The sequence below is a fragment of the Lepidochelys olivacea genome (genome assembly GCF_965140295.1).
Source record: "Lepidochelys olivacea isolate rLepOli2 genome assembly, chromosome: 1".
In the NCBI taxonomy this organism is placed as follows: Eukaryota; Metazoa; Chordata; order Testudines; family Cheloniidae; genus Lepidochelys; species Lepidochelys olivacea.
This window is the reverse complement of record NC_140411.1, coordinates 47,130,889-47,147,398: the sequence shown is the minus strand read 5'-3', so window position 1 is coordinate 47,147,398 and position 16,510 is coordinate 47,130,889. Positions and strand designations below refer to the sequence as shown.

General features: G+C 41.5%; 1 protein-coding gene across 1 annotated transcript in view; it reads left to right on the top strand.

Annotated features, from left to right (window-relative positions):
- FLT3 (fms related receptor tyrosine kinase 3) overlaps positions 1-16,510 on the top strand; it is a 75,401-nt gene that overhangs the window by 33,976 nt on the left and 24,915 nt on the right. Inside the window, exons 6-11 of the mRNA XM_084617271.1 lie at positions 1,095-1,255; positions 3,337-3,476; positions 3,558-3,711; positions 8,383-8,551; positions 11,928-12,034; positions 14,131-14,242. Of these exons, the coding sequence (XP_084473397.1) occupies positions 1,095-1,255; positions 3,337-3,476; positions 3,558-3,711; positions 8,383-8,551; positions 11,928-12,034; positions 14,131-14,242 (843 nt within the window). The remainder of the gene's footprint in view (positions 1-1,094; positions 1,256-3,336; positions 3,477-3,557; positions 3,712-8,382; positions 8,552-11,927; positions 12,035-14,130; positions 14,243-16,510) is intronic.

Here is a 16,510-nt window from a genome sequence, read left to right as displayed (position 1 = left end):
TGTTGTATGATATTCCAAAACTCCTCACTGTACCTGAAGACCCACACCAGCAATGCAGGGCACTAGAGACAGTGTTGACACATGATGACATGCGCGATATTGATGCGAGTGATTTAGGTGATGAACTGAAAGCCCTTTCAAGATACATTTCAGCAGGATCAACTCCAAAGGCTGTTCTGGAATATATGTGCACAAATAAGATGACCACCCTCTTTCCAAATGCTTTTGTTGCTCTGCGCATACTTCTCACACTTCCTGGAACAGTTGCCAGCGGAGAACACAGATTCTCCATGCTGAAGTTAATAAAAACACATCTATGCTCCACAATGACACAGGAGAGGCTGGTTGGCCTTGCAACCATCTCAATAGAGCATGAGCTGGCCCAGACTGTGGACCTTCGGGAAGCAGTTCAAATCTTTGCAATCAAGAAGGCAGGGAAAGCACCACTTTGATTATTCAAACAGATAAAAATGCCAGTGTTTACTATGCAGACAAGAAAAGTTACATTTGCTGTTCAGGTGTTTGAAAGTTAAATGTTACTTAAAATTTTTGAACAAGGCATTTTAAGTTGTTAGTTCTCCTTTATTGGGGTAGGTAGCAGAGCAGTACCATGAGAGGAGTAGAACAGGAAGAAGGCAAAACTGAGACCTTTCAAAGTTTTGTCCAAGCGAGGGGGCAAGGGGGCATCATTTAAGCTCCCTGCTTCAGGTACCAAAATGTTGTGGGCCGGCCCTGCTCATAGTCCAACATTCTGGGTTCAGTGCAGTTCCAGAGATGTAGGGTGAAATCCTGGGCTCATTGAGTTTTGCCATTAACTTCAAAGGAGCCAGAATTTCACTCAGAAAATTACAAATGTTTACATCTACCAGTATAAGCACGAATAGGGTATTTAGGTAATATCAGCTCATTCTGCTTATAATTTCCCTAGTTCCATTGCCCTTGTGTTTGGTTTATAATCTCCACATTTTCTAGTTCCTTTTATTCAACTACAGAATATGCCAGTTTCCCTACTATTGTTCACATTTTCTTACGACTTGGATATCTGTTTGAGATTAACCAAATGATTCAGTAAATAGATGTATGTGTAATTACAGTTGCACCAGTACAAATCATAAAGACAGTAAAAGAAGTGGGGAAGTATATGGAGTACAGGAGGTGCCACGTGGATTTTCAGCAAATACATTATTTCAAACAGACATACAGTGCTGCGCAACTAATGAGCTGGGCAGAGAATGCACCAAGCTGTATACAATAGGTAACATAACTGTAAGATTTATTTAAATAGGGGCCTAATCCTGCCATTGATGTTAATTGCACTATTCACTTCAGTAAGGTTTGCAAGACTGGGCTGTAAATTTGTCACCACTGGAATAAATATGTTTAGAGGTACATTACTGGGCAAAACTAATGTAATGCTGCTATATTTCTGTCTCATATTTATCTCCTAAATTATAATGCTTATTTATAGTTGGGGCCCTAGCAAATTCACAGTCCATTTTGGTCAATTTCATGGTCATGGGATTTTAAAAATAATAAATTTCATGATTCCAGCTATTTAAATCTCAGATTTCACAGTGTTGTAATTGTAGGGGTCCTGACCCAAAAAGGAGTTGGGGGGGTCGCAAGGTTATTGTCGGGGGGGTTGCGGTGCTGCTGCCTTTACTTCTGTGCTGCTGCTGGGCAGCGGCGTAGAAGTAAGGGTGGCAATACCAGACCATACCCTCCTTACTTCTGCATGGCTGCTGGCAGTGGCTCTGCCTTCAGAGCTGGGCTTCCTGCCAGCAGCCGCCGATCTCCAGCTGCCCAGTGGCAGTGGCTCTGCCTTCAGAGCTGGGCTTCCTGCCAGCAGCCGCCGATCTCCAGCTGCGTGGCTGGGCAGCTGGAGATCGGCGGCTGCTGGCAGGAAGCCCAGCTCTGAAGGCAGAGCCACTGCCAGCAGCCATGCAGAAGTAAGGAGGGTATGGTCTGGTATTGCCACCCTTACTTCTACGCCGCTGCTGGCAGGGCGCTGCCTTCAGAGCTGGGAACCTGGCCAGCAGTCACTGCTCTCTGGCCACCCAGCTCTAAAAGCAGCACAGAAGTAAGGGTGGCAATACCACAACCTCCCTCAAGATGGGCAGCAGGTATAATAGACCAGGGGATGCTGCCGCCGGACACCCGATTGCAGGTTTGGCGGGTGATGTTTTTGCTTTAGTATGCCCCATGCAGGTTCTGGGGTGGCTAAGGAGGCAGTATGTGCTATTCAGCTTCCCAGGTTCATCAGTAATCTTCCTGGACACCAGAGAGATTACTGATGAAGCCAGGAAGCTAAGTAGCAGATACCTCCTCTTCAGCCATCCCGGAACCTGCATGGGGCGTAATGAAAGCACAGGTTCTTCTTCGGGAAGAGATGCTGTGGTTTTTCCTGGGTGGCTTGGGGCCTGGGGAGGAGAGGGGATGTGTGGCTGTGGCTGGCCCGGGTCTTCTCCAGGCAAGCGGGGAAAGGGGAAGGACTCGGGCCTCATCCGGGCAGTGGGGACCTCGGGGCTCTTCCAGGCAGGTGGAGGTGTGGCTTGTAGCTCCAGCCATGGGGGAGGGGGCAGGGGGTCTTGGGGCTCCAGCTGCGGGGGGTCGGGGGCAGAAGGGGTGGAGCTGGGGGCTAGCCTCCCTGAAGGGGGACTCCACCCTCTACCCAGGCCCCTAAAATAACCTTGCAACCCCCTTGCAATTCCCTTTTGGGTCAGTACCCCCAGTTTGAGAAACGCTGGTCTCTCCTGTGAAATCTGGTCTTTTGTGTGCTTTTACCCTATACTATACAGATTTCACAGGGGGAGACCAGATTTCACAGCCCATGACGTGTTTGTCATGGCTGTGAATTTGGTAGGGCCCTATTCATAGTACATTTAAAAACAAATTGTTGTGTTATTTTACATTTCATCAGTAACTGCTATTTTTTCACACAAATCTTTAACATCTACTTTTAATAAAAAATCATTTTAATTTTTTTTTGTAATACTGATATTCAGGGTTTTTTTAATAAACTTACTTTGATTGGCTTAATTCTTTGCTGAATTGCACCCTGTGTGAATACCGGCTTATTGCTGGATTTGAAAGTCAGGACAGAATTTGGTTTTATTTATTTAAATGTTAGACTATTATAATTCATTTGAATGTTAGTTATAAATCTGGAAAAATAGTCTGCTATCATTACCAATACAATAATAGATGCAAAAACTATGGATGCTTACAAATGTGAAAATGGGGTGTGGGAAGGAAGGAAAAGTTGAAATAAATTACAGTTTACTCTGGGGAAAATTATTTCATTTGTTGTTTCACTGGTGTGTTTTCATTTTGCAGATCTAAATGAAAAACTTGGAGGATCTTCACCAGAACTCCTTCTTAAAGTTGGGGAACCATTTCTGATAAGATGTAGAGCTTTTTATAAAATCTATAGTTTCAGATTGAAATGGCATTTTGAAAACAGAGAATTACAGCAGGTAATAGAGCACGATTCTTTTCACATAAGTCATAATGGAGAGTGCCACGCAATATTAAATACAAACTTTATTAAAAACTAGGGGCACTGGTTTGAAGAAACAGACTATCAAGAAGACTCCTCTATGGTACGGATTGTCTATGCATTTGCCTCATCAATGGGAAGAAGTGATAGTGGACATTACACCTGTTCTTCCACAGAACATCCAAATAAAACAACTTTGGTTACAGTCTTAGGTAATTCAGATTCATGTTGTTAACTTTGTGCCATATTTTTCTTTTAGTCATTCAGTTGTTTGCTTGCATGTGTATACAGTATGTTTACAATTATTATGAAAAATCCTGTTTCTACTTGAAGTTAAAGTTGAAAATGGAGATTTTATCCATATCCCTGCAGGGACCCCACAATCACACCTGCTCCCAGGTTATTTGCATTACTCCTCAAGGCCAGTACTTCTGGGAGTGACACCACCATAACATTAATTTGAAGTCTAGCCTACACAGTGTTGTCATCCTTGCAACAGTATTTCCAGAAACAAAATAATTCAAGATGGCAACTGCAACCATTTCAAAGGGAGGCTGGGGATGTAAAATATTGGACATATCCAGAGGGTTTCTAGATACCCAAAGTTTCCTGTAAATAAAGCTTTCTGTGCACATTTGGCCAACCATCCTTTGGAATTATGCTGTTGACCTTCTAACAAATACAGGAGATAAATTTTAAATTAAAATTCAGGTTGTCCAGTTAAAATTTAAAAAGCCAGAATATGCAAAAGTTAAGGTTTCTAAAGCAACAGTAACTTGGTCACATTGTATTTATGCAATATTTTATTCCTGTTTTTCTTGTTAAATATGTAGCTTAATATGTAATAATTTGTGCTAGCAAATATACATAATATACAACATTTTGCCCATAGTTCGTAAACATTATAAAGTGCTTTTAAGTGATGCTCTTCAAACATCAGGTCATTTTATTGGGCTGAATGGTGGCTTTCCCATGAGCCCACAGTAAGGAGCAATGCATTGTTGTGCTCACTCTGGAGAAGCCCAGGGGGAGACTGTGATCCAGAGAGAGTGAGTCCCTGTTGCTTTGGGGAGGGAGTAAAGTGAGCTGGGCCTTTACCACCCACTGCCTGTCCCTTTTTGCTCCCCCATGCAAGGGAGGGACATGTCATGTATGTGGAGCCTGCTCTCCCTCCCACACTGCTACTCATGATGCAGATAGCCAGCTCAGGAGCCCTCATGTCCCCTTACGTCCTGCTCCAGAGCACTAGCCAGTTATCATTTATTTTACATACTAGTTGCCCTAATACATAACTTAGTTTACTCGAATCCGTACCAAGTATAATCTACATGCACAGGAATGAAATCCAGTTATTACAAGCATACAGTGGTGGACTCTCTCACAGAACCCATTAACAAAGGCATGAGGTTGACGGCTTTCCCTCATAGAGCCTTGCTTGAAGGGACTGACTACAGAATGAAAATTATGAGTAAAATGGTGGATAAAATGATTTGTGAAAGAGTAAATCTGGGAAAGAATTGAACCTTCTTCTTTATAGTTTAATAAACATGCCCCAGTTATGTCACAGAAAACAAATACTAACTTTTAGGTAAAATCCAAATTTTCTTCTTATTAAATTAACTACAATGTGATTATGACTAGCTAGCCATGATATAACTGGCCAGAGTGACATACTAGAGGGCTTAGGGCATGTCTCCACTGCAAAGAAAAACCTTCAGCACTGAGTTTCAGAGCCCTGCTCAATTGACTTGGGCTTGAAGGGCTCGGGCTAAAGGGCTAAAACTAGCAGTGTAAACATGTCCACTGGGGATGGAGCCCAGGGCTCTGAAACCTGGTGAGGGGGGAAGCCTTGGAGCATGGGATCCAAGCCAAGTGGGAATGTCTACATGACAATTTTTAGCCCCGTAGCCTGAGGCCCACAAGCCCAAATCAATTGAGCTCTGAAACTCGCTGCTGCAGGTTTTTCTTTAAAGTGCAGAAATACCCTTAGATACTACAGTAATGGACACCATGGAAAACCCTACGGTAGTAGCTAGATGCTGCTAGTAGAACTGGATGATATTTTTTTGACCAAAACTTTTTTTCAGCAGAAAAATGCAGATTTGGCAACACTGAAACATGTTGTGGGTTCCTATTGATTCTGTCAAATTGTTTCAAGCAACGAAAATAAAAGTAAAATAAATAAATCAAATCAAAGTCAGGAAAACCTGAAATGTTTCAGTTTGAGGTTTTCAAAATGAAATGTGTGTATTTTCCTATTGGAAATGACTTGTTTTCAAATTTTCTTTAATTTTATTTTTTCTTAATTTAAAATGTAGAAAAAAAATGCTTAAAATTGAAACAGAACGTTTTGGTTTGGGAAGGAAAAATGTGTTGCTTGACCTAAAACAATTTTTTTTTCCATTTCAATTTACCAAAACTATTGAAAAATGTTATTCATGGTTCAATTTGAAATTTATTTTATTTCTTATTCTTTGAAATTGCCAGTGAATCAAAAAAAACTCCATCATTTGCCCAGCTCTAGCTGCTAGGTTCTTGCTTGGGCTAGTTAACTCCCACCTTCAGGGTATTATAGGGGAATATCATATAAAATTGCACATAAAACTTGACAATAAAAAAAAAGAAAGAAAAGAAAATCCAAGGCAAAGCAAAGGCACATCAGCCCGTTCAGTTTGTGTGGCTTCCAACGAGGCTTGCATGCCTTCAGGCCAATGAAAAAACCATAATCATTTCAAAATTAGTAATTTCAAAAGTTAGCAATTAATCCCAAATGCCATCATCAGCAATCCTTTCCCCCAAAAGGAAGATACTATAACAAATGAAACAAGCCTATGATCCTGAGATGAGAAATAAGGAGTCATTGAAATGGAAGTTCTCAATTTCCGAAATGCTCACATTCAGCTTCAGTCTTTTACTGAGCAGAACATTTTCCTATATCATGGTAACTAAATACAATAGACTGGCCACTTTGTTGTACACAAAGTTTCTGAGTAAAGGAAGTCAAAATTCAAACCCAGCTTCTGAAGCTGCTGCTTTCAGATGAGATAAGTCTCTCTTCGTCTTCTTCAAGGCTGGGGGATAGCCTAGAAAGACTGCATCCTTGGAGCCCAAATTTAAACTATGGAGCTTGTTTAAATGTAATGTTCCCATTCTTCACACTGGAGAGTCATCCCTGACTGATTCAATTTGTAGACGAATGAGGTGGATAGATTTCCTTCCTGGTAGTCTCAAAGTAGATATGCGCAGTATTATTGTAAGAAGAAAATACTTCAGCCAAACAGCATAAATTGCCATCTCTCTGCTCCTTTTCAAGTACGCCTGCTAATCTCACTTTTAATTTTATCCTTATTCTCAGATTGTCAAGTGTGGTAGAGGGGTTTTTAAACACAGCAGAAACCAGGCCATTCACCAAAGCCACAGAGTTCTTCATGTCTGTTATTCTCACATCCAGTTTCTGGATTTTACCTGACACTGATGCTATTTTGTTTTATTGGCATTGGATAAAGAATTCTGCGCATTATCCAGTCTTTGTACAAGGAGAGAGGAGCTATTTTCAAATAAATGGTTCTAGCTGCTGAATACCAGGTTCAAAGGAAAAATAATTACAGAAACAAGAAAAAAATCAGATTCAGACTTAGGAGTTTCAACTTGACTCCCACGGCCCCTAAATAATATAATTACTCTTAATACATTTTGAATAGAAATCCAAAACCTGCTGTGAAGATCAGATCACTCACTCTTGCACTCCTTTCTTTCAGCTGTAATAGGAAAAACTGTTTTGTTTATGTTCTTTTGTAGAGAAATGGCATCACTTTATTTCAAGGTACTTGTGGACAGTATGGAATTAGCCGTTAGACCCAATCTCTTTGAATGGTGCTCACAACATAACTTTAAATGACTTTCCACCTGAAAAGATGAAAAATACTTCCCTTGGTCCCATTTGTACAGCCAAGACGTGTATAGCTCGCAAAAATTGGAGAATTCACACAAAAGGAAGCATTTCTTGTTTTAAAGCATTGTCCATTTTTATGGTTTATGTGGGAATTTCCACCATATTATTTGCTAAATGAGGACTTCATCTAGAGAAAACTGTGCTTTACAGAGCATGTGGATTTGGCCAGAAGAAAACTATTTAAAAAGAAAAGCCCAAACCAGCACTATTTACTACAAGTCACATTTTTTTTTAATCTTTATGGACCTGATCCTAAGCCCACTGATGTCACTAGAAAGGCTTCCATTGATTTCTGTGAACTTTGGAGCAGGCCCTGTGAGATGTAGATTTTTTTTTAAAATTGATGATTTTAATACATTTTAAGGTTCCTTTTCTATTTTTCATTTTATATATATACTGTATTAATGAACAAACAAAGAAGTAGATATATATTTTGTTTTATCTTTTCAAAGTCAACCCTCTGCAGGTAAGAAATGACAGCAGCCATCAAGAGATGCTTAAACTAGCAGTGATGTATTACTTTATATTTTATAAATCTTAAGTTATTAACATTTGGAATAAGTATTTGCAATTGAGTGAAAGAAATTTACATGGGATGATCACTGTAATTGATTCAAAATGAGGTGCGAGGCAGAAAGATGGATGAGTTCCTGTATTTTTAAAGGTCTTTGAGTCTTTTATTAACCAAGCCAATCAGATTGGTTCATTCAAAGACAGAGCATTTACACATAGACTGGAGTGGAACATCAGGACAAAACCTGCATGTTATCACCCAGTATCACACCTAATCTTTTTGTAGATAAACAGAGTGATTTTATGACCAATGCATTTATAATTTGCAATAATAAATGAGAATAAAAATGTGCACATTTTCAAAATTCCTTCATTAGATGGCAGCTTTTATAATAGAATTTTAATATTTTGTTTACAGAAAAGGGATTTATAAATGTGACTGACTCAAGAGAAGATTTTGAGATTGATCTGTTGGAAAAGTTTTGTTTTGAAATTAAACTGAAAGCATACCCACCAATTAGATGTATATGGATTTTTTCCCAAAAATCATTTCCTTGTGAGCAAAGATACAATGCGGATGGATACAGGTACTTAACTATTCTGAATATTTGTCTGTTATAATTTGTACAAATACTTATTTTATTTTTTATCTCTTAAACAGAAGTATTTGTTCATTTTTTTCTTTTAACGTGTAGAGTGTGGTTTTTGTTTTTAAGTTAACTGTTATTTTTTAAATATAAATAGACCGATATAGTGGTAAAGCAGTGTTACCAAAGTGTTCTGGAATATTACTTGAGTCTTCAAGAGCAACTCGGGTAAATATCTAGTGTTATCCATTTGATTAGTCTTGTGTGTTATAACAAATCCTTTCCTAAATTATGCACATAACATACCTCTTTCAATTATTTTGTTATATCCACGGAAAACTCAGTTTCTTGATCTTAGACATAATTCTCTTTTTATGAACCCATTCCAATCATCCATGACTAAATTATAACCTTTTAGGTGTTCCCTTAGTCTTATTCCATTCTTAGCTCGTGTTCCCAGTATCTTTCAGGCAGCTAAAGCCAAGCTTATTGGCATGTAATTTCCTAGACCATTAATAGATCCCTTAGGTCTTGACTACATTACAGACATTTTACTAGCTGTCCAATTCACAGATTTTTCCCATGTTACAAAAGAGGTTTTGAAAAAAATTTGTTAACTATTTTTTCTGCTACTTCCTATAATAAAGTTCTGGCATGGATTCTGTCTAGTCCTAACGATGTATCCATTCTCCAGGCTAATTTCTTGATATCATTATCTAATTTCCTTCTGTGTTTCCTTTCAACATTGCAAACTAAAGTCATACAGCAGTCTAACCTCTAACTTTGTGAAAAGTCAGGCAAAAAGTTAACGTTTTAGCAATGTTAACTACTCTTGTCTATGCATGGCCTCTGCCAGGTCTGAGGACATAATGCTCCTGTGCTGATTTCTTGTTCCTCATATTCTTAAAACATTTAATTTTTTGCTTAAAACTCTGTTGCAATCTTGCTTTCACTTTTTAGCTTTGCTTTCTTTATCATTTTGTTACACTTCACTTTAGTCTTAAGCCTTTTTGGTCCTATTTTGTAACAGACTTGGCTATTCATCTGAATCAGGTTGGTTATTTGGAGTCAGACCTTCATATGGTGCAGAGACAGCACAGATCAGCCTGGTAAATGATCTTGTCCTGGCAATGGAGGCAAGAGATCTGTTTTTGTTGATAGCGTTCATTTTGTCAGCAGACTTTGGTAGAGTTGTTTACTGGGTCTTGGTGACTAATCTGCAGTCCCTGGTGTGAGTAGGCTGATCTGTTCTTCTGATCTGATCTGATCAGTGGTTAAGATAATTTCTGGAGATGAGCTTGCTAAAGGTAGTCATGAGCATTTACTCATCCTTGTCCAAGAGATACCACTTACATGCTGATGATACTCAGCTTATTTACTTTCCAGCTATTGCAGACTGTCTCCTAGCTGTCTGATTGTCTGGCAGACTGTTGTGTTTGGAGGACAGACAGTTGGTTCAACCCAGATAAGAGTAAAGGGCCAAAAATAGGATTTTTGAGGAACTGTGAGATGGTTTGGGTAACTCCGATATACAGGAGGGTGAAGTCACCACTTAATCTCAGGAATATAGAAGTCACTCTAGATTGCTTTTTCAGCATGGAAATGCATGTTGCTATCATAATCCAGAGTGGTGACCACCATCTCCAAGTTCTGTGAAAAGCCCACCCTTTTCTGTCTTTTGCAGGCCTGTCTTTGCTTGTTCACCCCGTAGTCACCTCAGGCAAGATTCTTGTAACTGAGTCCTAGTCAAGCTTTATCAATTACAGGACATAGCTGCCCAGGTGCTCCATGCACAGAACCCAGGGAATCAGTTTTGTTTAAATGTTGTTTTTAAAAAGTTTTCATTTACAGTGTCCCAGATAGTTATACTTAGTGCTTTAGATTTTCAAAGCACTGTACAGATTTCAGCCAACACAATGCCCCTGTAGGAAGGCAGGTAGTTAAGTATTATTATTGTACCCATTTTGCAGATGGGTTCAATGGACAGAAAAGTAAATATATTAAAAAATAAATATGCACTCACCTTCTATAGCACCCTGTTTGATTTCTTTTTTCAGCTTTGCATGTTTTGGTTTATGGTTGAGTAATCATCTTTCCCATCACTTCTACTTTGCTCCTTTCATATCCTTTTTATTGATTTTATTTCCTTTTTTGATTTCTGTTATTTCCTTTTCAAGTTGTTCCTCCTTATTGCATTTTATAGTAAATTTGTACTATGAACTTTGCTCCTTAACATTTAATTTCAAGCTATAAAAAATTTGGCACCATCTTTAGTTCCTCTAAGTGCTAAGAGCAACAACAGGTTCTTTCAGACTTTCCATTTTCTGTTCTCTCTTTATAAAACAAACCATATCTCTGTGCTTAGCACACTGCTGCCTTTCACTTCCTTGTGAATCAATTCCATGAAGGCAAATGCTCTCATGTACATCTCGTTCTCTCACCTTTCCTTGTACTTACATGCGGACACCAAAGAAATGACTCTTAAAAGGCTCTTCTTCTTTCTTTCCAGTGACTAGTGATTCTTGATGCATCGATGTTTGGGTGCCCAACTGGAGACACTCTAAAGAGGGCTTGATTTTTAGAAAGTGCTGAGCACCTAGACATCTCATAAACAAATCTGTTTTTCTTTCTACCACCTATACGGTCTTGAAGGTGTCCCAGTTGAGCACTCTACAACTGAGGCACTCAAAATCAATAATCACTACTGGAAATCTTGGTCTCAGTAAGCAGGCAAAATGACACTTCTCTTCAGTGTGAATTTTCTTGCTTTAGAACCACATATGGATGGGCTGGCTTCATAACTCTGTGTTATGTGTCTTGTCTAATAAAAGCTACTTAGTTTTTTCCCCCTCTCTAGGTTTCTTTTTCAGGGCTGACTGTCTCTTTCTCCTGTACACCTACCTGCTGATTCTGGCTGTTTCTTCTCTTCTGACTGTTACAGATTTTCCTCATATGCCTGCCCTCTTTACCCCTATTCACTGATTGAAACTCTTCTAGCCAACAAACCTTATTCCCTTAAGTCAGGACATCTGTACCCTAAAGCAGGGGTTCTCAAGCATCTCCCTTAAGCACTCTTCTAACACTGATGAACCAGCAAAAGTTCCCTCTCAAATCTGGCAACAATCCAGACAAAAATAAAACAATCAAATGAACAGATTTGGGAATCACTCCCATTTCCTTTCATTACAGCACATAGTGAATGGAGTTATGTCTGGAGACATAGTGTTATGTCTGGAGATTGGTTTTACATTTCTTTATTCAGAAAATTTTTATTTTGGATTCTTTGTTAACAACTTGATTTTTAAAAAAATATTTGAATCTTGACTACATTTAATCTGTAAATGTGCTTAAGCATTTTACCTCCTTTTCTCAACAGCATTTCTTCAAGGTTCTGTGATCATAAGTATCAGTCTGGGGAATATGTATTCTATGCAGAAAATGATGATACGTATGTGAATAAAACAATGATGTTGTATGTGAAACGTAAGTAAAAAATGCACAGGTTTGATTAAATCTATGGGTGAGAAATCCTGATCCCTTTGAAATCAATCAGTTGAATTTTTGCCATTAACTTCAATGGGGCCAGGAATTCACGCAATATGTTGTTTCTTTCCCACCCCTCTTTCATCCTCCTAAAAAAAAAAGTTACAATTTATCACCTTGTAGATCAGGAATTTTTCAGATAGTAAGAGTGAACTATAACTAGATGTCAAATACATTAGACAATACAAAAAAGCAAACTTTTTAAGCGGGAAAAAGGGTGGGTAAGTGGGAATTTTGAGATTTAACCAATAGTAAGGTGGCTTGCTAATGTCTTCTGTTTCCTAATGTCTCCCATGTAACTGTTTTTATTTGTGCATCTCATAAACAAGCCTGTTTTTCTTTCTACCACCTATTTGGGAGATTTTTTTTTTTACTTGCATATTGCAGATTTTGGAGTACAGTAAGGGTACATCTACATTGCAATTGGAGGTGTGAATACAGCTCAGGTGGGCATACCTGTGCTAGCCAGCGCGGCGAAAAAGAACAATGAAGACACAGTGGCACGGACCCCAGCTCTTCACTACAATTTTTCGTCAGGCTAGCTAGATCAAAGCTAGCACGGGTAGGCCTACTTGAGCCACATGCACACCTCGGATTGCAGTGTAGACCGACCCTCAGATAGTTTGAGTCCCAGTGAAATACTGAAAACTTGCTACCTGTCCTGAAAATATTACTGCAATGATAGAGGTAATCAAAATGGGAAAGGTTTAAAAAAGTGGGAGGGGTAAAATAACATAAACTCTTGTCAGAATTTTTTCACGCTCGTCATGTAGCAGCTGCTATCATGTGCTTCTGGTATGTCGACATTGCCTCGCAGTTTAGACTGTGGGGGTGTGAATAGCCCTTGATGCCAGCCTTGGCTGTTAGATGCCCTGCTTGTGGCTTCTTTATGCAATTCACGAGTTCACGAAATTCATCCCAGAACCCTGTGATGGGGTATATAACCCTGCCCTAGAACTAAAGATGTTAAAGAGCAACTCTGGGTCCAGATGACCCCCTCCCAGCCTCACCTGCAGAGCATGCTCCAGATGGAGGTGGAGCTTAAAAGAAAGGCAGACAGCTTAGAAGGGGACTAACAAGGCAGGGAGCTCCTGAGACAGGATGCTGCAAAAGCCATTCTTGAAAAAGGGGTGCCTACTGGTTGCACCCAGACAGACAGGAGGGGCAGTTAGTACCATTTTTCCAATACCTATTTGCTACAAACTGCAAAACTTGGCCAGTAGAGTAAAGGGTAAGAAGTGGCCCAAGGAAGGCAGCGTTAAGGTGCTCTTGGGTGCCAGATCCCAGTGGAGTGACAGGGCCTGGGCTCCCCTACCCCGCCCCCCTCTGCATTAAGAAGGGACTTATCCCGTGACACTTCCAACAAGCGCTGACCATCACAAACCCATGAACATTTAGTACCTGTCAGTGCTGCACTGTCATGAGTTATGTGCTGCATCCAATATCTTTTGCTGAACATTCTCAGTCATCTCAGCTTTGCTACGTGTTAGTCATGTCATGTCAGTGCTTTACATTAACTGTCAACAAAAGAAATGCTCTTCACTGGGAGCCAGGCCATCAGAATTTGCCTTTTCATGTGGAGCATAGTTTGGAGGAATGATCGTGTTGGGGTTGGCAGTCAGGAAGTTCTGAGTTTTAATCCTCGCTCTACCACTGATTCACTGTGAGACCTTGGGTCAATTACTTCAAGACCTCTGTCTCCATTCCGTTATACATACAAAGGAAATAACAGTACTCACCTACCTCACAGGGGTGCTGTGGAGATAAACGTGGCCCCCGGTGATGGGATGCTTTATAAATACCGCAGTAGATTTTAATCATTTTGGGTGTGGTGTAACCATAGGGGTTGGAACTAGGGGCGTTGGGGGCGCTGCTGCACTGCCTGGCTTGAAGTGGTTTCCATCATATACAGGGTTTAGAGTTTGGTTCAGTGGCTCTCAGCAGCCCCACTATACAAATTGTTCCAGCCCCCCTGGGTGTAACCCTATAGACATAACTGTATTATTGACTAAAGTATTGTGCTATGTTTGTTACAGGGAGACCTGAAGTAACAATACAGTCAACATCAAAAGATATTTCTTGCTTCTGTGATAGTTACCCTGCACCATCTTGGACCTGGAGGAAATGTCTAGGACCCGATTCTTCTAAGTAAATACAGACATTTTCTGTCCTTTTTAAAAATTTCTATGATCTTATCTGTGATGTTTCTTTGCCTAAAAAAGACTAGCCAGTGACTAGGATACTGTAAGATGAACTTTGAGGTACATGCAGTGATGAGCTGCCAAAATCTTAACAACCGGTTCCCTCCTCACCCCACGAGGGGGTCATGGCCCACCCCAGCCCCCCCGGGACTCCTGACCCATCCAACCACCCGTGTTCCTTGATGCCTCCCGCAGGACCCCTGCCCCATCCACCCCCTCCCCTGTCCCCTGACTGCCCCCAGAACCGGGCGGGAGGGTCTCGTGGGCCACCGTAGTGGGTACCCACCCCACCCCTAAGAGCCAGAGGGACCTGCCGGGGGGCGAGGTGGGAAGTCCTGGCTGTGCTTACCTGGGGCAGCTCCCAGGAAGCATCTGGCAGGTCCCTCCGGCTCCTAGGGGTGGGGGAGCGTAGCTAGAGTGGAGTGGGGGAGCGGCCGCTCCCCCCACTGATCACATCAAAAGTGGCGCCGTAGGTGCTGACTCCGTGGGCGCTCCGGGGCTGGAGCACCCACGGGGAAAATTTGGTGGGTGCAGAGCACCCACCGGCAGCTCCCCACCCCGCGCCTGGCCCCAGCTCACCTCCGCTCCACCTCCGCCCCTAAACACACCGCCCCACTCTGCTTCTCTGCCCCCCCCCCACCACCACCGGCTTCCTGTGAATCAGCTGTTCGGCAGGAAGCCGGGGAGGGCTGAGAAGCAGGTGGCGGCTTCGCGCTCAGGCCCAAGGAGGCGGAGGTGAGCTGGGGCAGGGAGCGGTTCCCCTGCACAGCCCCCCTCCCCCCCCCAGTTACCTGCTGCGGCGCGGCCAGCCCTCCTCGCACCCCCCGCCCCAGCTCACCTCCGCTCTGCTTCCGCCTCCCTGGGCCCAAGTGTGAAGCCGCTGCCTGCTTCTCAACCCGCCCCAGCTTCCCGCACGAACAGCCGATTCGCGGGAAGCCTGGGGGGGGCGGAGAAGCAGAGCGGGGCGGCGCGTTCAGGGGAGGAGGCGGAGGCGGAGTGGAGGTGAGCTGGGGCCAGGGGTGGGGCGGGGAGCTGCAGGTGGGTGCTCTGCACCCACCAAATTTTCCCCTTGGCTTCTCCAGCCCTGGAGCACCCATGGAGTCAGTGTCTAAGGTGCCACTTTTGTCCCTCACGGAACAACCGGTTCTAAAAGGGCTTCTAAATTTAACAACCGGTTCTAGTGGACCGGTGTGAACTGGCTCCAGCTCACCACTGGGTACATGTAAAATAATAGTCTAGTACAGGGATGAATCAGACTAAATTAGAGTTTTTCCTTGATTTTAATAGAAGCAACATCAGGCCCATAAGCATGTGTATCTGAAGCTCTTTATATTGAAATAAACACAGATGTGTCTATAGCAATAGTTAGACATTAATTTAATTGCACATTGTCCCAGTATGAATACTGGATTCCATATAAGCTTCCCTTGGTGCATTTAGTGATCCTAATGAATCAAAGTATCAGGAGCAGTGGATTTGCCAGGGAAAACATCAAAGTCCCATTATAAATTTTGTTTTGTGATCTGACTAGCCCTCTGCCAATTCAAGAATTGCTAACTCTCAGATGTTAAAGTGACTGGTAGATACCCAGGAAGAAAGTTGTGTATGTACTACTACACTCTTATTAATCTCTCCTCATATGGAAGTTGTTCCATACCCCAATCATTTTTGTTGCCCTTTTTGTACCTTTTCCAGTTCCAATAGATCTTTTTTGATATGAGGCGACCAGATCTGCACCCGGTATTCAAGATGTGGGCGTACTGTGGATTTATATAGCGGCAATACGATATTTTCTGTCTTATTAGCAATCCCTTTCCTTATGATTCCCAACATTCTGTTGGCTTTTTTGACTGCCACTGGACACTGAGTGGATGTTTTCAGGGAACTATCCACAATGACTCCAAGATCTCTTTCTTGAGTTGTAACAGCTAATTTAGACCCATCATTTTATATGTATAGTTGGGATTATGTTTTCCAAGGTGCATTACTTTGCATTGATTGACATTGAATTTCATCTGCCATTTTGTTGCCTAGTCACCCAGTTTAGTGAGATCACTTTGTAACTCTTCGCAGTATGCTTTGGACTATCTAATCTATCTATCTATCTATCTATCTATCTATCTATCTATCTATCTATCTACCTAATGTACACATGTATAATGTATGTAGCTGTATATATCATCATGTATAATAATATAGTGAAAATCAAGCCGAG